The sequence below is a fragment of the Antedon bifida genome, chromosome 1 (assembly GCF_963402885.1).
Source record: "Antedon bifida chromosome 1, ecAntBifi1.1, whole genome shotgun sequence".
In the NCBI taxonomy this organism is placed as follows: domain Eukaryota; kingdom Metazoa; phylum Echinodermata; class Crinoidea; order Comatulida; family Antedonidae; genus Antedon; species Antedon bifida.
This window is the reverse complement of record NC_136226.1, coordinates 14,753,439-14,777,241: the sequence shown is the minus strand read 5'-3', so window position 1 is coordinate 14,777,241 and position 23,803 is coordinate 14,753,439. Positions and strand designations below refer to the sequence as shown.

Genomic DNA, 23,803 nt, shown 5'->3' with positions numbered 1-23,803 from the left:
CTTCTGGGTTTTTATGTAAATATATACAAAGTTTATTGCATACTGTATTTGTTTTCTTTAGCATTTTGTCTTATAGTATTGAATTTATTCTGATCATTGTATATTTTTATTTGATCAAATTTGTTTGTATTTTACAGATGCTCTTCTCTTTACGTCTCCTGAACATAAAGATGCAATGAATACTGAAACATATTTACTTGGTTTACCATCGATTGATCTAACTGAATGCATGGACGGAACAAAAACCATCTTAGAGGAAACTATTAACGGTAATCAGTCACATGATGCAAACAAAGGGGATGATGTCGATGAAAAGGAGGCGCTATTTGACTCGTTACTCGCAACAAACTCAACTGAAATTGATAACGATGTATTGAATTTTGATATCAATTCAGAGGAATTGCAAAAATTCATTGAAGAATTTGAAGCAATATCCAAATACGATGAACATCTTTCAAAACAAAAGCGTAAATGGAATCCTAAAAATGGGAAAACTGATAAATATAGAAACGGTGATAACAGCACTGACTGGCATTCACCAGGCGGTAATAGTAAGGTAAAATTCAGCAAAACAAAACAATTGAAAGTATTAGTAGCAAATTTGTTAAAAAGCTCAAAAGTATATCGAACAACTCGACAAACAGAACAAAAAACTGAAACAGGAACGGATAATGTAAGTTCATCAGTAACTGTTGACAAATCAATTCAGGAGGATAAACAAAAATTACCAACTCATAGAACAAATGGAACAGAAAAACAATCAGGTAGTATGATTTTCATCTCTATGCAAGATTTTATTGTAACTGACCTGAAGACTTTTCGTTTATTTAGGCACAATAGCATGTAATTTTTATTGCCATATAAATAAAGTAGACAAGATCAAACAATGTTTACTACAGTATAAAGGGGAAAAAGGTTAATAGCAGGACCCTTAAGCTATGAAGTAAGGATTATCAAGATAAAAACAAGATAATTTACATAAACAATAGCCATAGAGAGGGAAATAGTGGTGCTGTAGCATGCTTAGCGTGCTTGCCTTCCAATCCCAAGGTCCGAGGTTCAATACTGACCTAGTGCCAGAGTTGTGACTTTTAAATCTTTTAACTCCATTCCCAAAGCCTCAAATGAGACTATATATATATAACCATGATAAATTATATATTTTATCCATACTGTAATTGGTGTATTACTCGCTGTTCGATGCATATACAAAAAAATAAAAAATGAAAATTAGTATGACAATTTTTTATAATTCTTAATTGGTTGATTGAATTGGATCATTCTTCCAATAGGTGATAATCCTATTCACAGAGGTGCTTTTCTTACTCAGTCACAGTCACATGATCTTGGTACACTAATAAGACATTATTCTTTCTAAACCTTAAATAGTGATACTATTTTTATACCAATTTTAGTAGGAAAAGGTACCGAAAGCAAGAATTCTCCAAGGTCAAAGACCAAACATAAAGAGAATGTACCACCTCAAGATCACCATGTCAAACAGTCAACTGAAGACAGGATTCCTTCAAAAGCGCCCTCTAAGGACAATTATGAAAAGCAGTTGAGTAATGAGCGATTGCTTGTGAAAGCTACAATGAATGGCGATTTGAACAAAATGGTAAATAATGTTCATTTTTCATTCCAATTTTTTAGGTTTAACTAAAGCTTGATTCCCACTAGCAATGCAACGCAACAGACGAAACATAAGGAAATGCCCTTCCAATAATTGTGTTGGCCCCGCCTGTGTGAAATCAAACCTGCTTGTTGCGCGTAAACGTTAGTTGCCGTATACTTTGACCTCGTTTCTCCCGCATACTTTTTGAGTACACACTGTACTATGTTTTCCTTGCGTTGTTGCATGAAATCAAACTGATTTGATTTTCCGTAGTGATGTTTTGCAGCACTGTTGCGTCATTGGTTCCCACTTGTGATTACACAATACAGCGCTTTGCTTTGCTTTGCTATGTTACGATGCGCTGCGTTCTAGTGGGAACCACGCTTAATGGTTGTGGCTGTGCAGTAGCAGCTTGTTTGCGCAAACTCTGAGCTTACAAATACATGTTTTGCTTACATAATGTAAATTCATATCCAAATGCATACTATTCGTTTCAGCCACCTTTTCAGGTCAACATGTACAAAAACAATGTTTAAATGATTTAATGGAATATTTATATTAATCATAATGTTCATTTTAACATTCAGTTTTATATTTGTTTCATTTTTGATCAGCACTACATTTTACATGGAGGGAAGGGAAACAAAAATGATGTTTACAGATTCCGATGAGGAAACATCAAAATGTTATATTGAAATGATGTCATGCTGAAATGATGTCATACGAGACTGGATGCATAATATTAAAAGAAGCTTATACAATATTCAGTGAAACATTTCGATATACAACATTAATGTTTCCTATTTGGATCAACAAAGCGAAACTTTTCCATTTTAATTTATTACATCCGGATGACACTTTGATAAAGATAAACATACACATCAAATATTTTCCTTTTTAGAAATACTTTCTAGATTCAAATGAAAGCCTATGCAGTATATCGGACTTAAAGGGCAACACGCTGCTGCACGTAGCTGCAAAGTTTGGCCACTTGGAGTGTCTGCAGTATCTCTTAGCAAGAGTCAGTCCTGATCTTCTACAGAGGGAAAATAATGACTGTTTAACACCCACAGCATTGGCAGTGAAGGTATTGTAAATTATAGATTAAATAATTAGAAGGATACTCTGACATCAAACATTCCATCTTTTCTGCCGTTAAACCGCGGACCGTCCACACAGGCTTCTTATCAACGCATGCGCTGTTAAGCTGTATGTCGACAACATCATAGGCACCATCCACGATAGGCATTTCACAAGAGTTGGGCTATAATTTTTTTTTTTTGCAAGAGTTTCAGATTGTTGTGTTGTATCTAATTTCAAGCTTTAAAATTATCCTTGTAAGCCAAATGGTTTCTGAGGTACTTCTATTCATTTAACACCAAATGCAAAAAATTGTTTCCCAACCGAGTAATGAAAGCATTGAGACGCTCAGTTTATGTGGTGTTACTGTGAGAATTTTCCAGTAAATATATATTCACTTTGGAAGAAGTATTGTTTTCTGTAAATTCTGTATTCAAAATTTAATTCTCCCACTTACTTTCCTGAATCACGCAAAACAAAAAGTGGGATCTCATTATTTGTGAACGATCACCATATCAAAATAACCAATGCAAACTTTCAAACAATATGGAAGCCTTATGAAGCTACAGTGTTCTGTTTGGAAATACTAGTGAGTTTTTTATAGTAGCCTTGTACTTTATGTTTGCTAGCAGTAAAGCCGCAAACAAATCTTGTCGTATGTCATCTCGAAGGACATAAACAGCAATATTTTAGAGCTTCCTTGGAAAAAAAAACTATACATTAAAACAACTTTAAAATCAAAATGTGATTTGGTATTTTGTATATGTATATGAAAAGAGAATCAAAATAGTTATTGTAAAAATATCTGTTTTGCACAAAAAATAGATACTAGATTCTTAGTAGATCTACTGTAGTAGATGCTGTTTCTACTTATCGTACTTATGTACATGTATGGGCACGTGGGCGTGGGGAAAATGTAAGGTGAACACCTGAATAAAAAGATAAAGTGTCTTGTTAAAGAGTAAAAATGTGCTATTTGCAGTGATTGAACCTGTTTGGGTAAATGACCTGATTTGACCAGTAGACATTTTGATTTTTTAATTAACTGATAATTGCGTTAATTATGATTTATCATGTGCTTTTATTTAAAAATTCTATATTTGGAATGTATCCCCAACAAGAATAAATTAATTGTTTACGGAGTCAGTTACACATTAGAACCAGTAGAGGTTAAAAGAAGTAGTGCATACCACTTGGGAATTTGAAAGTGTGGCGCAATGGTAAAGCATATATCTTAAGGCCTGAGATCAAAAGTTCAATCATCAGTTGGTCATAACTTGTATCCTTGGGCATGCTACTCTATCTATTTGTAATATGTATTCAGCCGCTACAATATTACTGTACCTGGCACTGTACAACACGATAAAGAAGTCAGTCTTCAGATAATGATGATCACGGTTTATCCCCCTAGAGAGTTATGGTTTATGGCGTATTATCTTGTTGTTTGCATATCCAATGACAACGTTTATAATATTCATACAGCCATGACTTTATATGGGTGGAGTTGATGCATAGTTTAAAGTCATTATCTTTTGGATTATCTCCAATATCGAGCCTGAATTTACTTTTAAATTATTAGGTATTAAAATGTGTTTATTGCAGCTGTTGATAGTGTAGTGTTAATTTAGAGTTTCCTATTGGTAAATTAATTAGCCAATCGGATCTCTATCTGTCAAACATTTATTAGATTTGAAATAAGATACTTATTGGCGTCATACAGGTGTTGAATGCCACTGAACTATAATTATTATATTATATTTATTAAAAAAAATGTAATTATTTTTTGTAATATTAATATCTTTTTTTTTTGGCCTGAATTCAAGGTCAAAATTAACCACAGAATGGTCCTAAGAGACCTGTAGATCATATCTTGAAAATCTATCTACACAATTTTTTTATTTATATCAGTGTGTTTAAATTGATTATTTATATGTCATTATATTGCAATGGTTATTTTAGTTCAAACAGGTGGTCGTTCAAAATATCTATACATTCACATTATACAATGTATATTGTGAATGAAATCAAATGTCCACCACCAGAATTGGAATCCAGGTAGACAGATGTTATCAAAACTCTGCTAAATACAGTATTGTTTTATCAATTTATGTTTTATAACCGTCCTCCCCTCCCTCCAACCATGGAGGTATACAATTATTATACCTCCATGGTCCAACTATTATAGTTTCTTTTTGTAATGAATTATCCACTTATTTACATAGCATGGGCAGAACATTTGTATGGAATGGTTGATAAGTGAAACCAGTTCAGTTGCGGAGTTGGAGGTTCAGGACAATAGATGGTCTCTCCTCCATATAGCTGCTAGATATGGACAGGTATTTTACTTCTATTCAATTCATGATAACAACATTAAAAATGAATATTTAGTTTGAAATAATTTAGCTTTTGCATAAATACCATTATGATGAGTACATTTGTATATCTTACACCAACAGGCACAGGCTTTAGCACCCCCACCTAAAAGACGTCTTTTGTACCTATTTAAAAAAAATGAAATACTGACTACGCATTGAACTCAAAACAAAACACCATCTGTGTGAAGATCGATCAAACAATCAACTGTTCCCATACACAGAACATGCATTACATATGCAAACAAATGTTACGTCACACTGTTTACCGGCCAGAATTTTGCTGATTGCTGCGCGCAACACATGTGTCATTTCCGGGCCAACTAGACTAGTATAATGGGAGGTGTCATTTTATCATGAATTTTATGTGCTAAAATACCATTGCCATCCATCTAGGGGTGTCATTTACTGAAATTTGCTTCTCAAATACTTGGTGTCTGAGCTCCCCCCCCCCCCTATTTTAAACCCTGGATCTGCACCTGACCAATAACACCAATTACCATAAAATTGGGAAACGGTAGGAGTGACAACCATGGGTGTGTTGTAATAGTGTTTGGAAACTGTAAAAGTCCAGTTGAAATTGACAAACTTCAGTGGCATATGTTTTTACAGACTTTGATCAAGTTGGGTAATTCTTAATAAAAAGAATCACAAACAGCATACAAAGTGACCTATTGAAACAACTACTTTTTCTTAATGAATTGTTATTCAACTTTGTAGGTTGTATATATTTTGCCCTGTGACTCATTTGTAACTAAACCTTCAATTTGAGTTTGGATTCACTGTGCCTGCCTGCTTGCAAGCACATAGACACCTTGTGTGTTGCACTTTTTTTCTTTTGTTCTTGTTTTTTTTCTGAGAAGTCTTTTAACTGGCCTACTTTTCTGTTAGACAAGCTCACTCAGCTTTGCTTTGTCCTTTGATAATTTATTTTGATTTGCTAAATATATTGTTTGAAACACATAAATGAAATCTATTTTTAGTATAGTTTGTTTGAGTGACATGTACTGTTCTTTCTTCTGGATCTGTCTATCGGAATAGAAATAGCCATCTTGTGGACGATAATATTTGTGATATACATTTATAGTCAAGATATTTCATATTTTTTCTTGTATTCCACATATTCAATATAGTGGAGAGCAGATAATCCAGCAAAGTGTATTCATGATTCATTTACACAATTCTGGAATTGTTTAATACCTGTATAGTGATACAACCCCGATAGAAGATGCATTTTTACATACAAACTAATAAAATAACTAATTATTGAGAAAAAAGGTATTGGTAACAGTAATTGGATCTCAATTTAAAAAACTAAATTGCGACGGAAAACAATGACAATGTTTACGCTGTTTATCATGAAACTATGTCAAAATGAAATTAATAAACACAAGAGAGTGGCACTGATTTCTTCTAATTAAACTCATAAATATAGTATTTTTGTTTACAGGTTTACATTTTTAAAAATCATGTGATGATTATAATTAGCAGTGTCATACTTCTGGGTAAGGACGTCCCTTTGGAATTTATATATTAACAGTTATTTATTTATCTTCTAAATTTATACTTTAACCTAGATTCAAATAGGCGGGGTTCAATATTAAAGTGCTGTTTGGCAAACTGGGACATTTCATCATTTAACACCTTCTTTAAGCCTCGCTTTCACTGTAATTTGAAAAGAAGCTCTGATTTCCTATCTTCAACTTCGCACTCTTTCACTTCACATAAATAAATCAACAAATTATTTTTTTTTAAATGTTGTCTACATTTTAAACTTTGCATAATAGTGAATTTTGTATGATTAAAAATTGTAAAGTTTAATTTACCAATACCAGTTCTAAGTAGTATTGTGTCCTATCTTGAAATTCGCACTCTTCCAGTTCACGTAATACATGACAAATTATTTAAAAATTGTAAAACATTATCCTTTATTTGCATAATTGAGAATGTATTTTATATGGTTAATTATAAAAGGTTATTTACCAATACCAGTTCTAAGTAGTAAGTGTCCTTGAAATTTGCACTTTTTCAATTTCATTTCAAATTATTCGACAATTTTAAAAATGTCGTACACATTACAAACTTTGCATTAAATATTGAATGTATTTTGTATGATTGTAAAAGTTTAATTTACCAATTTACCAGTTCTAAGTAATATTGTGGAACTTCTTCAGGTGAAGAAGACGATTCAAAACTTTTTAAAGGAAATCTTTAATTGAAGTTATCTGATTTTGAATCAACATAATCCATTTGTTGGATTGGATGACTCACTTATAATGTAATTATTAGTTTGGCTGAAGACAGTGTTGTGCATTTACTGCCCTCTATAGTCAGGGTTGTTGCAATAAGGTCACGGATGTATGTTTCAATAGTAAGCCTACTGAGTTTCCTGTACAAATTCATAGGTATCATTAACCAGGAAACAGTATGTTAACACCTTAATCCCAATGTCTTTAGAGACTCGCTATGTTAGAGGTACCTATTTGCTTTGTCCTCTGAAGATTCTCTCATCGTACACAGATTTCCTGGTACTGCGTCAAAACTAAAGGAGCTGGCACTCAAGTTTTTATCGTGATCCACTCCTTATTCTTATACCTTTTTTTTAAAAGTTTCTGTCTATTTTTTTTGGAATTGTGTAACCTACTTTCTATTCAATAACATTTTTTCCTATTAGTATTTTCAAGACAACATTTAATGATTACTGTAGGGTTATCATGAAACTACTTCAAAACTACTTTACAAACAAATAAACTATCAAACAAGAAAGTAGCAATTTCTTCTAATTAAATGCATAAATTAAATAGTATTTTGGGACATACAAAGATATACATTTTTCCACATGGTATTTTTATCATTAAATTACCTGGCTACGAAAGTCTGTATGCTGAACTTCCTTGACCCTGGATTTCCTTTACTTACAAATATATTGTATTATGTTAAAAATATTGACAGTTTGTCTATTAATAATTAATATATTTACATTGTGTATGCCAAGTTTAATACACGTTGACATACAACTAGTCCAGGTGTGTATACATTTATAGTACCTATCTAAAAATACAATAATATTTTCATACCATGGTCTATGTTTAGCCATCTAGTTTATAGGTTCTTGAGTAATTTGATGGAAATAAAATGTGCTGGCGGTAGTTGTCAGATGAAATATTATTTGAGTGTTGCTCGAGAGACTTAATCAAGAGTGAAAAGCACATGTCCGACATAACAATTCAAAGTCTATGCGTGTGATACCTAATAAAGCCTATCTATACTAAACCTGGTTGTGATCATTTGTTTGTGATAGTGTAATTGAAGCAATTGTCCGTATTATACAGCATAGATGTATCTAAGTCATGATCGCCGCACTGGGAATCGCCGGTTTGCTGCAGTCACATACAATGCTGTCCAAAAACATTCTGCGAAGGAAATGACGTTAGTACGTCTAGGGAGTAAAAGATCTAGGAGATTTAACGAGGGAGACTTACTCATATTCACTGCGTTTATCTCATTGGAAGATATCGAAATAATGTGTTAGATTTATGACGTGACAGGAATGGTTAGGCTGGTATCTGTTTAATGTTATATTGACAAGAGGTGAATTGCTCGCAGGTTGCAGTCCCTGAATCGGGCTGGTGTTAAACAAAACTGTCAACTAAAGCTGATGCAAAGGGACTAGTGATTGTCACAATACACAGCTGGACAAATTAATACATATACAATATTCCTAGCAGCAGCTTTTCAACATTTAAGCATGAGTTAGATATACAGCAGTAAAACTAAACATAGGGGATAGAGGAGGTCAGTGGTTAAGATAGGCAATTGCAGTGTCATGTTGACCAATTTCGTAGCAAAATCAGATTATGACTAAGGACAGATATTACCCAGAACGAAGCAAACTAAATATTTGATTTAGATAATCTAACCAAAATCATCAACAATAAATTAATTTATATTAATTAAACCTACACTGTATTTTTTTATATTGTCTTATGACATATATTTTACCCTTTTCACATCGCCTGGAAAAATATATAAAACACACGTGGTGACACCCAGTGTGTGTATTAATACCATAGTTTTTCTAGACGGTGTGAACAGGGTTTTATTTTTTATTCAAAATAATAATTGTTATCGTCATTATCTTTGTCAATATTATAATCATCATTAAAGACTCATTATAAACTAAATTATCTTCAATGTTATTGTCTATAACAGGTAGAATGCAATTATGAAAATTAACCTTTATTTTTTATAATCATGTGCATTATGAATCATGTAACATTTTGTGATTTTAAAAACAAAACTTAGACTGTGTCTGTCATGTTTGCAACAAAATGAAGATGATAGATGAAGTGTTTATGCATGTGTGACTCACAAGGGACTTACACATTATTTGATCAAACCGGAACAACTTAGTAATATGGGGTCACGGAGGACACGTCAGGTGTACTTGAGGTGTTTGATCAAATTTTCAACTTATTCTACATTTCAACAAAAAAAACGCCTTTTTTTTTCAGAATTCCATATTTAAAATTAAATTGGTTCATAGGTTTATGAATATTCACAATGTAGGTATAGATAATTTTAAATTTGTTAAAACAAGGGTGGCTACAGCGAAGTGGCCAGTGGTAAAGCTTGTCAGGGAAGATTATTTAGAGTTTCTTATTTTTTTGCCTTTCATTTCAGACAAATCCTTCAGCCACCATTGCTTTTAATTTTTGTGAAAACATCCTGCCTAATCCATAGTAAACATCTTTCTTATAGTGCCATTTATATATCTGAAAGGTAGTAGTTGTCAATTTATTTACATTAGCATGTTGCCATACATTTTCTTCCCATTTAAATATACTGAACATTTTTTTAGGCCAGACATTTTTTCTGGTTTTTTTTAAAACATATAAATGCATATTCATTATAAAACAACATTACAGTATTTCTATTTATTGTTATTATTTATAATCCCATGTTTAGCTTTTAATTAACTATTTTTCTGAGTTTTTTTACCATGACAATCTGTAAAACAAACCTTTAAACTTTTACACCAATCACAATGGCTGAAATTGGTTGCTTAATCATGCTGTATTTTTAATAATATGAGCTCTCGTAAGAATGTGTCACAAAAAATATTTTGACACTTACCGTGGTGAAAGTTAAAAACCATCAACACCTAAGGTGAAGCGAAGTTTGTGATGGTCATTACAGGGAAATTAATTTAACTTTGTAAATTAAACAGAGGATATGAGACATGTTGACACGATTGTATTATAAACTGCACGTGGTCTTCTCATTTGAATACAAATGATCCCATTATTTTCAGTGTTAAACCCAACATTAGTAATGATAATTGTATGGTATAATGTATGCATAACATTCGTTCAGGTAAAGTTTTGTAATATTGGACGCATCCATTCACATGAGAAAATGACGGAAATTTTCGTAGAAGATTTTACTACACTTAAAACTGCTATGGGACGGGTACCATTGCTAGTTATTTAATATATTTTGTCCCCCACAAGTTTTCGTATTTTGAAAATTGCATCTCTTGATTTGAATATGAATTTTTAAAAATAAATGAATTAAAGATGTATTGTTCCCCAAAAACATGAAAAATGAAGATTAATAAAATCAGACTTTGAATAGGCCATTTTGTAGTTTTAACAAAGTTAGTCACTTATAAAATGACAAAATAAACTGTTAAATTTAACCAAAAACCCATTGGCTGGCATCCAATTTGACTATTTTTTGCTTTAAATTACAGTTTTTTTCAGGTAAATCATTTTTTTGGTACACTTTTTGGTCAAAGTGAATAACTATTATGTGACATTAAATTGGCATTAAAAAAAATGTAAACAATTATTTTTTCAGAGGGACAATATATAATATAATGCAACAATTTAAACTATAAGTATAAGTAAACTTTTGTTTTCTATCACTAATATTTCAACTATCCCTTCCAATACCATTTGACATGAAATGATATACACAAATAACAAATGTTAAGATGCATGGAAATGGTCATTCAAAGTGGTCAATAAAACCTGGTCCAACTCCCACATGAGTATGTTATTCTAAGAAGGTAGAGTAGGACATGCATTTAGATCTTAAACATGGGACCACAGCTGTTCAAAGGAACACAACCTTGAGGCCTGTAAAATGACAATGACCACTATGAAACTACTAACATTTTGGCATCAAACAACTTTTTTTTACTTTCTTTTAATATTATTAGATATAGAAACCGACTACTCTGTTTGTCATGAAGACCCTAACCAAGCTTGATAAATTGTTATTATTAATCCTTGAAAGGAGTCATTCAGTTGGTGATACAAATAAAATATTTACTGTTACAACCTACGGTTGAGATATAATTAACTATTATATTGTTTTAGTTGTAATTAATATTAACAAAACAATACATCTATATTTAACCAATTATGTGAATGTAGATATTTTGTTTTGTTTTAGGTAGACATTTCAAAAATATCTTTTAAACCTGACCTATTCTTAATTGGTCATAATTTTAGATATTAAAACGTTATTGTCTCAATGTTGTGGACATATGGATACTATATAGCCATAATTTTCATAAATTAAAACCAAAAGTTTTCTGTCTGGTCAATAAGTTTAACAGCACACTAGCTTAGTTTCTAATAAAGGTATCCATACAGTTAACGTTTATCAACACGGACATATAGAATAATCACATGTGACCGCAAACTTATAGACTAATCTTGAGTGTGTTGTTTGAGCAGTGTTTTCACACATAGTATACAAGATACCATTATTAATCTCCTTCCTGTCTCCCTCCCCATCCTGACCTCTACCAATATCGATGTCTAGTCTGTTTTAACTCTTTCAATTCTGCAGAGGTAATGCAATTTGTAGCTCCAGACCTTTTTACTGTTAATCATCACAGCCCTTTCAATCTGGTCAAGTTGGTCAATACTTGTTTTTTAGATACCAATGCCATATATGTATTTAATAGTAAAATGGTTTATTTTCGTGTTATTATTCAAATGCATTTCACTAATATTGAAATAGGTGGTATATGGGTAGGATTAATGTACTGTATCCCCAGTCAAAATCCTAAAAAAACAAGGGGTTAATAGTAGAAAACACTTTTCAAACAACATTTTAAACAAAAATAAAGAAATAAACAAGATGAAATAATATGTTTTAACACCATGGCCAACCTCTATTCAGGAATACCCTAATACAGTTAATTGGATTAAGTAGATTCTACATATTAAAACGAAAATCGAACTTTATCCTTTTTTATTACTTACAGTACATTCTATAATGCATCTTAGGAAAATAACAGCTAAAAATCTAACCAGATTTTGGTTCATTTTTAGGTAACTAATACAACATCATATTTCTAATTTAATATTACATGTACAGTTATGTTTAAATTGTTTTAAACATTTCCTTTAACATATCTTGACGTGTTGGCTCAAGTCCAGTGAGTGTGATTGATAGCCAACAAGATTGAAGGTTTATATAGCGATGAATTAAACGTTATAATAAACTAAAACTGTAGAATCTGTGAAAAGTTGGCAGATTTTATCAATAGGGATGTAGGCCTTGTCTATTGGGAGCCAGATGGTTAGAATACAAGTCCACACTTTCTAGGTCCACAGTGTGGTTTCCATTTGGGACCCAGCTGGAAATGTAAATCCACATTTTCTAAACTCACATTGACTTGTCCATTGGGATTCCGCCAGTCCATAGCTTTCCAAGTTCATATTTCTAGGCTCACATTATCTTTTCCATAGGGAGCTCATGAGCTTATTGCTGAAAGGTCTTTTTATCTAGGCCCAACATGTCTTTTTCATTGTTGTTTAGCTGGCTCATTGCTAGAATTTATCAAGTATAGCTAATTCGTTAATGATTGTTGATACTGATGTACATGATAGATTAATGCACCTAATGAAAAAACAAACAACAAAATGCCATACATTGTTATTATTGATCAATATTGCCTAATACTTCTGATTGGTGGATATTAGACTTAGGTGATTCGTGTGGAGAGTTTGAAGAAAACATGATTTTTGGTTTAGAACCAAATAGAGAAAATGCCTATTCTCACTTGCTTTTTAACAGTTATTTAAGTTTTATTATAATACATTGTGCAATTTCCCTATACATTTGAGTATGATCAAGACATATTGTATGCAATTTAATTCAATTTATTATAGTGTATATAACTTCAAAAATACAAATTCTCACTCGCATTAAGGCTCTTCCATCTTATCTTCTCTTTCATCCTTTTTTTAAATACTTGGTCATATCTCACAGCCAATTGTTTCTAGATTAATGCTTCTACTTGTCCTTATTTGGTTCTGTTTGCTTCTTTGTTTTGTATGCCGATATATAAATATCTGCTCCAGACCATTGTTCACATCACTGCTAGTAGTTTTAAGAAACTTATCTTCATATATATAAACCCATGTTAAATCATATTTTCAAGGCCTGACTTCTTCATACAAACCTGACAATTGTCGGTGGTAATATGTTTTTTTTTCTAGGCCCACCATACCGTAGGGATATAAACTTCTTTCTGTGTTGTGTACTGTAATATGTTTGACTGACTCACAAACTACTTCCCGTATAGTGAACTCTATCCAGATTCAATGTATATGTAGAAATGTATTGACTCTTATGTGTAAAATGATATATCATTCTATACGTAAATACTGTATTTTGAATTTTTGTTTTATCAAATGCTTATTGAAAAGCCTATGATAAATGTAATGCAATTATTGTTACTTGCATAAAATTAAAATTCAATTTGAAGTGATATATTTAAAAGATATTCATATACTGTAAGTAATCAGTGGCAGTGGTATAAAGTATGATGATAAATAATAACAAAACATTGGAAAACCAGACATTTCTGGACCATCCCAAGTATGTGTATTTTTAGTTGAATAGTGAAAAAATTTTATACCCAGAACAACAACATGAATAGAAACAAATCTGAGAAATTAGTAACAGAAAAACCTGGGTAATAGCTGGGTCTTTCCTGATGTTTTAGTCACATTATGCCCTCCAAACCACAAGGATCAACGCAAATTTGACTCCAATTACCGGTATTATTGCAATGATCTTGTCAAAATGTGATGTTTTAAGCTCATCTGGTTTCATTTTAACCTAAATTCACAAAAAATAATTGAATGTTTCAATTTGAATGTGTATCTGGGTCATATCAGATCATATTGAAGACTTGTAACAGGGGTTTATACCCTGATTTTGTGACTTTTTTAGGTGTTTTCTACAACCAATTATGGGTTATTCGAGCTTGAACCTAAATTGTTGGTATTTTTCATCAACAGGGAAAGGTTATTAGGAGTACAGTGTCTCAATGCCAAGGGTACATTTTCTATTTCTTTGTTTTTTTAAAAGTTTGATCTCATAATTTTTTTCTACATTAAAATATTACTCATTCTTCTCTTCTTTTTTTTGGTATGCCACAAAATTAAATACGCATTTTTTCTTATCAAAACGAACAAAAGAAATTCACAAAAGCATTTTGAATTGCTTGCATCAAGGAATAACAAGTTATCAACTGTTGCTTTTATGTAATGCCATTCATTGAAATCGTTTTCTTTATTTTCTTTCATTATAACAAATTGCTATTCTCTTATAGCTTATATCTATCTATGTTTGTGTCCCCATGGCTCCACTCAATAACTACTTGCTATTACTCCCTTGCAATTTATCATATCCTCCCCTTGCCTCCCATGTGCTTTGCCCCAATCCATTAAACTAAATGCGGAATTACTTCATATTCTTTTTGCCAACTATTAAATAAATTCTTTTTACAAATTCACTTTATTTAGAACTTATAATTGAAGACATGCTGCTTGTCTTTTGAAGATCACACTGAACTTATCTTTTTATTATTTAAAAAAATTGATTTTTAATATATTTTAGTTTGTATTTCTCCAGCAAATAGAAATATTACAACTAATTATATAAATGTGGAAAGCTTTTATAACTATAATATTTACAAGTTTTAACTTTATTTTAGTTTTATCTATTTAAAAATATTATAATTATAAAAGTTATAAAAAAATATTAAAAGTTATTTAAAAATACAAGCCAGGTTCTAGAAAAAAAAAATCCAAATTTACCCTTATTCTCAATTTTCAGTCTTTAGAAGTTATTGAAAACTGTGTGTCTGATTTCAGATCTTGCATTTGACAAATGGATAATTGTTGTAGTAAAATGAATTTCATTGTGTATCCTCCTATAACACCATGGTTAATTTTAATATCATACAGTACTAAATGGCCTATGCTTATTTTATATTAAACTTCATTACTTCACATAGAATTTAGTACTATAAAAGTCTACAATATTAAATTTTTCATAAATTTTATTGTATGAATGTGAGTCAGAAAATTATCGCAATGACTTGTAGAATTGAAGCAAGCACCTGTCCGCTATTGCGATTCTAGTGACACAACATATGCTATTATATCCCCAGACGCACCGCAACGATCGGCACCTGGTGTTGTCCGGGGTTTGTACGCTTCCCCGACTCCGTGTTATCTTTCAGAATAATATTACCCATTTGATAAAATATTTGTCACAAATGTTTAGATTTTAGGCCCATAGCCTGTCATGATATATAAAATTTAACAATTTTGTAAAAGCAAATTGACTATAGTATAAAATAACATAAGTTATATAGTTGATAAAAATTGGATGAAGCATTATACAGATATTGACTGCTTAGAGGTTAAATATAAGATTTGACATCCCCGAGGGAATGATATTTTGTTCGAGGGAATATATATTGCCTGAAGCGGATAGATATGTTCCCCGAGAACATAATATCATTCCCTAGGGATGTCAAATCTTATATTTTACTAATATAAAAGGCGATATCTGTTATATTACATAGCCAACAAGTAGACTCTGCTGGGTCGGGTAGCTATAGGCTAGGCCTCCTTTTTGTATTGTATGTAAACAAGCCTGCCTAGACACCTTACCTTGCGAAGAATAATATACAGATAATTACTAATTAATGATTCCTTGGCAATAAAATATTCACTAGCCTAGGTCGTTTAAATAATAACAAGAATTTCAATCAATAAGCCTACATTAAAAATAATAATATTATTATCAGGTAGGCCAAATAAATAATAATTTGAATCACCGGATGTTCGCCGTGTCGCACGTGTACCGAGTTACCACTGTGAGTATTAACCAATAACAAACGGTCTTTCATCACATCTAGGGAGGACTAATAACAAATGAGGGCGCTATGTATGCATAGTTTAAATAGTTTAATTGATTAATTTCTTCAAGCAAGTTCCGTGGCGCAGCGGATGAAGTGTTGTCTTGTGATGGAGTGACAATTTGTTGCGAGTTCAAGTCTCAGTAGATGATTTTTGTTTATTTACCGGCAAATGCAAGTGTTGCCACACGAAAATTACACAGTCAATATCATCGTACTCGAGAATTTGATGGATTTTATATGTTTAATGACAGGGACACGATAATTACGCGAAAATTACTCAGTCAATATCATTGTACTCGAGTATATATATGATTTACGATCCTCACAGCGGTAGTCATGTGATGCAGTTTCAACCAATCACGTTCACGTATTTACATAGGCTATGTAATATAACATATTAGTTGATTTAATTAGTTCAAACTTTTTTATTTATTGAGGTCAACATTTATATGAAACAGATGAGAGGCGTGATTGTTGAAACGATCCTTTTCTTTGAGAAAAACAAACAACATTTTTAATAAATTATCAATTTTTTTTATTCAGTACATGTTTATAGTTTAATAGAAATATGTATATTTGAGACATTACGTGTACAATATTATGTATATTTTCAATATTGAGTTCACACAAAATGTACCCATAATTCAACAATATGCAATGGTAGGCAAGAAAGTACTTAACAGTAAATAAATTTGTTTGTAGTATCCAGATTTGCCAAATCACAAATGTTTAAGACTGTAAAAATAAATTGCTTTAGTGTGTTTCATGTAGATTCAAGTTTAACCTAATTTTCTGTGACCCAAACTAGGGCCTAGTGTAAATTGCTGTTTCTTTATAGCATGTACACAAACCGAAACTGAATTGAAAAACCTGATGATTGATTTTAACCTACAATTATCTTGAAATACGGTGCCAGAGGTTTCTGAATATACATGAATTTAACAGTTTTTTTTTCTTTTCTAGATACTAATGTAGAATTTCATATGAAAGGCATATAAAGCTTGGTGGTTGACATGCTTGTGCATGGTATTGTGTTCAAATCTTAGTGTAATCACTGTTTTTATCATGACAAAATAGCTCCTTAAGTACCTTGAGATATATACATGTTTATCCTTCTATTAACAAGCTATGTTTATTACTTCCAGATTGCAAACTTTACTTTATAATTTAGGAAAGTATGTCTACTTTGCTTTTGAAAAAAGAAATAATTATCTTAAGTTATAGTCTAATATGCCAACGGGCCTATCTCATAAAAGGGAAAGAAGAAGTACCTTTAACAATTAAGACTTACTTTAAGGTCTTATTTTCTTCTTTATGGTTTAGGTGTATTTGTTCAGGTACAGAAATGGTACTGGATGTTTGCTCAGATAAAAAAAACATTGACAATAGATTGTCAATGTATATATTTATGATAATCACTGTACTAATATTATTAATTAGATTATACTCTATAACTCATCAATAACTTATCAGGTCATAGTCATCATAAATGTGGTTACGGAACAACACTATAAGGTCACATGACCTGTACGTGGGAATTGAGAGATACCCATCAACATCTTAATCATATGAATCAGATGGGTACGGTAAACAATGAGTAGGCTACAATGGTAGTGGGAACAAGATGATATGTTTTGACCTTGAACTGTAAAACCCTGTGTACACACCGATGAATCTCCAATTAACTCGTGCTCCACGACTGTCTCATGTAGCCATGTCATGCTACCTTGTTAGGGTTTATTTACGGAGGTAGTGATCGTTAAGGCGAGGTCCTCAAAGGAAACAAACAGTGGAGAGTACTCTGCCAAATATCACTTAGAGGTTGATGAAGGTGATGGGGTTGTCAACTTTGGTGATTCATACACTGTAGGGATATTAAGTTGCATCGGTGTTGATGGATTGATCATCGTCAAATACCGCATAACCTTCAATCATCAACTATAAAGTTTGTCATATGCAAACTCAACATTTTATTAATAAATGCCTGATACATAGGGCCTACACGTACACCTGCCCCCTCTCAACCCTTCTATCCAAAACTTTGTGAGGGCAAGAAGTGTAAGTGTATTGTAATTTAATTTTGTAATACAAACAAAAAATTAACATGGATACTTGCCAGTAATAATTTCACTTTCATAACACTACTGAGAGAAAAGGACTTTCCTGTCTATTTGTCTATTACTCTTATGCTGTAGTGTTAACAATGTGCAATTAGGTGTTCATAGGCGGCCCAGGCTCCCCCTAAATTTTGCAAATTACAATGCAAAAGATATGATGTTCTGCACTTAATTCTAAAGACCCTTCCAATTAAATTCTATTATATTCTAAGGTGATTTGTAATGGTAGTTTTGAGTATTTAATTATAAATCAATAACTCAAGCTCTTAAGCCTAAACAATCATGATTATTAACCACAACTTGTATCTAAATGATATCCTTGATATAATCAATTAGTAATAATCTCAATAAAATTGGTACAACTAATACGATGGTTGAGTTAATCACCGACGATACCAGTTTTGTTACTCATGTTTAGAACCAACAAGGCTTTTCTGTTGAGTCATGATAACCCCTACTTTTTCATGGACACACAATTTACAGAACCAATAAGTGATACATTGTGACGAGTTATTAGTGCAGTAAAACTATTATCTGGGTGGCTGGCTGAGTGATAAAGTCTGACAAGTCAGAATTTGAGTTAAACGAATATAATTGATAGGTTGCTTGAGTTGTTGGTTGATAGGTTTGCTGGATTTTTTTTTTCTTTTATTGATTTATTTTGTTCTGTTTCCATGGCCCTGTTTCTGCTGCCAAAAATATTTCTACAGTATAGTTTACGGTTTTTTGGTTGGCAGTAGAAATGTGTCTCATAAATATATGCCGTATATACCGAAGAACTCAAAAGGGACACCGAAGTTTATAAAACAATCTCAAATGGAATTAATGCAGAATTTGGAGTGAACTTTTCCACAAAACAAGCATACTAAGAATAGACCATAAGAACTACCATTCAAAAAGACAAGATACTATGGGTCGAACAGACTTCCGGCTCATGAATTGTATAGTTTTGGAAGAAAAAAAACCTAAGAAGTACTTTTAGCAGAAACAGGGTAGCTCAAAATATACCATGATCATACTATATATACATAAATATATAAATAAAACGAAGATGAACTAAGATGACTTCATATATATATGTATTCAGAAACCTTTAAAATAAATTGAAATGAAACTTTATGCTAATATTTAGATCTTAGAAGGATAATGCATTCATTTAGATTTTTGTCCCCTTAATAGAGGTGTATAGTGTTATATTACCCTTGTTTTCTCTTGATAGGCCTGTTCCCTGAATAGGGATGTCTCAAAAGAGAGGTTCTAGTTGTATTTACTAGTAGTTATATTTCTGGTGTTAACAATTGTTTTATCCTATACTGATGACACATTTTGCATGACCATCGCCAGAATAAGAACCCTGAGGCTTCTGAGGTTCACCAGATTAATAGTGTCTGTTCAACAGGTGCTTCTACAGGATCTATGTGAAAGATATATTTCAGATAATGCATTAAGATAATCTAAAAAGATTATCATTTTGTCGTAATGTTTAACTTGACTATATGGTTAACACGTCAGTTGTTTAACATGATCTTTTGAAAAATGACACATTAAATTAAATTTTGCCAACATGCATCTTGTAACCTTTTCCAACTGTTAGAAATGGAAACCTTCAAACTTAAATATTTATTTTGTAATTTAATTCTAATGTTTTTATTTTAATAGGTAGTAAAATTTCACTTGATATTTTTTTTTCTATTTTCAGGAATCATGCTTAAGGTGGTTGCTGTCATACATGCTTAATGAGGATCTTCCTCTTGATGTGTTAGACAACAAAGGTAACACACCAGCCCATCTCTCCGCAAAGTATGGTCATCTACCCTGCGTCCAGGTCAGTCTACCAATACCTATATTCACACTTTTTCAATATCAGTTAATATCATCCTTGATACTGAATTATCAAACTAATTCCGCTTCTTTATTTAGACCAGCACAATTTCAATCTGTTACTAATCCACACGATTAGTTGTAGATCTCGGGGGGACACCAATGTTTTCACAGTCATCAACAATCTTTTCCAATTTAGTAAGATGTCAGTCATTTGTTTGCCATCAACAGCTGAGATACCTCAAGAACCTAGTGGAAGGGGACTGGAAGTAAGCATATCCAGACATCTTTTCCTGTATCCTTCTTTGAGGATGATAATCATGGCATACGGTGTTCTCATTCATGGCTGCTGTCACTTAGATTTCCAAAGTAGATGTTGCCAGGAATTTTTATTTCGTTCATTGACTTTTTTGCAATTTTTTGATGTCCTTTTGTAACAAATTGTACTCAACCTAAACAAATTTAATTCTTAAAAACCATGGATTTTGTTCTCTGCTTCCTATCTTGGGCTCTTCATATCAGTTGATATACATTAAAAAAATACACACAAATATTGAAAATATCGTCAAAACACTTTACACAGTAAAAAGATTAAAATTATGAAGAGCAAAACAATGTCAGGTGTCGCAGTAGATGCACCCTCTACATTAATTGATGAATACAATTAATGTATAATAATAAATGGTAAAGATGATAGATGGCTACAGTAACTATGAATAAAGTAAAACACTTTTAAAAACACTAATAATATTAGAAGCCCTTTGAAAGAAGCTCAATAGAAAAACTTATTCAGCCTAGCAAAACAGCATACAGATGACAGGCTAGATCTGGTTTAGGAAAAGTTAAAAACGATTTTGGCAAATATGATTAAATGAATTGGACAGATCCCTTGTCTTCAACTAAAAGATTGTGAAACAAACCTAGATGAACAGGCTAGCAACCATTGTTTCATAATCATTATATTAAAATTTGTTATTTACTTCAATTTTAGATATACTTTTTTATAAAACAACATGGCACAGACCAAGAACAATAGAATACAAACATCTGTGCAAATTCTGAAACTTTAATTACTTAATAGACTTGTTAACAGCTATGCTGTATTTGAACACATCGGTAGTGTCATGATTTTGTCTCATGTTGCGAGCATGCGCATTTATGTCTGTTACACCCGATTGTGTAGTTTTCACGTAGTCCCTCTCGTTTGATACTAAACGTAACTAATGTGTAGCCACTTTTGACTTATTGACCCAGAATAATACCTACAGGGATTTATTATTATTCTGAATAAATTTTAAAGTTTTTCTCCTGCTAACTTAAATTTATTTCTTGATATTGTACATTAGCAGTTCTTTAAAGAATATTTTGTCGACCCAGAAATGTAGTCTAATGGGATTTATGATTCAATAATTTAAAACAGTTTTCTTGAAGAAAAAAAACTAAATTTAAATGTCTGTTGCCTGTTGTTGATTTCAACACAAAAGTGGAACCTATTTAAGTAAATTTGATTTGGATTATGTTTTCCCTTGTTGGGAAAATTTGTGTGAATTGCAAACATTAATTCTTTTTTCTAAAGGATCTCATGAAGAGAACCAAAAAACTAAGATGTGAGAACTCGTTTGATGTTTTTTTTAATTACTAATACTAGATTTAAAGCAGGCATTCTTGTGCTTTGGCCATGACTCCACAAGGAAAACGAACCACAACAATTGGATTGATATAAGCAAACATGTTTAATTATCAAGCTAGTGCCACTACAATTATATAAAGATTATACATAAAGATTGCAACCATTTGGAATTTTTGACAAACAATTTTTCATAGTAGTTCAAAATACCTATGTTTTTACTAAATGTTGACAGTGATTGTGGGACTTTTTGCTAGTTTTTATCAAGAAAATATGTATCCATACATAATGGTAATGTAGATAGACAGCACCTCTTATACATTTTAGTAGTATTTCCTCTGACTAGTACCACCGGAGGAATTACCTATTTATATTAAAGGGAGAGCATTTTTTTTCATATTATTAAACATACGATGTCTCTTAAACCCCAAAATTCCGAAAAATGTTTTGGTTGACATACAGAAATTATAATTTCAATTGTCCAAATCTGTATTTGATATCCAAAATGTATTTACCAGAGTTAAGTTAAGTATTGTTTTTTATGAAACTCAGTATCTTTCTTTAATTAGAGACTATACCTTTGATATTGTTTTAAGTTTCACATATTCTCATAGAACCTTATATTTGTAGATATTTTTTAAGTAGGAATATATCCTTTAAATATAAGATATGATTATCACATTTTTAATCAAATGTGATCTAACCCCTGACTTTTGTAATCAAATACAAGTATACTATTTTCCTGTCTAATTCCCACAGGATCAATAATGGTTAAAATAAAAATGTAAATTTTGACTTTTTGTTTAAGAAAAAAAAAACTTATTAAAATTGAAAATAGCCAGCTGTTGCTGGTTTTTATCAGATGTCTATAGTTGATATTTGAGTACTAGGATTCTTTTGGCGCCTTTTATAGTTTGGCAGAAGGGAAAGAGGGAAACAAAAGGTGTTTTTTGCACTTGACCTCATAGATGTCACATACTATTCTGTCGTGATTGGCTGTAAGTTTGTTTATGCAAATTATTTTTGTAATATGACATGAAAGGAAGTTGAAATGTGTTCCTTTTGAACTTGTGATTGTATTATCTTGTCCCATCTCTATCATCCCGTAAGTTTGCAAACTGAATACTCAGTGCACATGGGCAAGATATAAAAAACATGATGATACAATAAATGACATAAGAAAAGCAAATAAAAAAAACATAGGATATTTGATAACATGTAGAAAAAAATATAACAATATGCCTTTTTAAATTAATTGAAATTTTAGATTATGTATAAAGAAAAATGGAATTAAAAGTATAATATTTAAGTTTAAGTAATGTCATACAAGAATGATTGTGACCTTTTAGAAATGTGTTTGTTATACTGTTGATTTTACTTTTTGTACAGTATGTATATATATATATATGCACCACAGACGCAGTATAAGTACTTTCACTTACACTAAGAAAGGGCTAGTGTTGCCGGACAGCTCTGCAATTTATTTTTAACTGCTTTATTTTTCGTTTTGTTTTAGCTTTTTGCATTTTTTTTTTGTATCTCCATTGAGATCCAGCCACTGATACCCACTGCATTGTTATTTTTTCATTAATTTGCCTTTGGATTTATATATATATATTATATAAACGTTTACAGGCATAGAAGACATTCTAAAGTAAGGGCGTGTGGCGCAGTGTGTTGGACGTTCGACTACTGGTCGTGAGATCGAGGTTCGAATCCAACTCTCGCCGGATTGCTTGTATCCTTAGGCAAGATACTTTACTTACGTTTGCCTCTCTCCACCCAGGTGTATAAATGGGAACCCGGTTTGATCAAGACACAAATTTGCGCTGATTACTATGTGCATTATGGGAGTATGTTTCCATACGTGTTAAAAAATGACTATGGTAATAATGTTCAGCGCTTAGAAGTTTCATTAGGCGC

The 23,803-nt window shown here is 31.8% G+C and overlaps 1 protein-coding gene across 2 annotated transcripts in view; it reads left to right on the top strand.

Moving 5' to 3' along the window:
• LOC144843733 (uncharacterized) overlaps nt 1-23,803 on the top strand; it is a 46,645-nt gene that overhangs the window by 11,498 nt on the left and 11,344 nt on the right. For both annotated transcript variants that reach the window (XM_078700652.1, XM_078700660.1), the window contains 5 exons: nt 138-764; nt 1,416-1,618; nt 2,517-2,702; nt 4,918-5,031; nt 20,132-20,257. In XM_078700652.1, the coding sequence (XP_078556778.1) occupies nt 138-764; nt 1,416-1,618; nt 2,517-2,702; nt 4,918-5,031; nt 20,132-20,257 (1,256 nt within the window). The remainder of the gene's footprint in view (nt 1-137; nt 765-1,415; nt 1,619-2,516; nt 2,703-4,917; nt 5,032-20,131; nt 20,258-23,803) is intronic.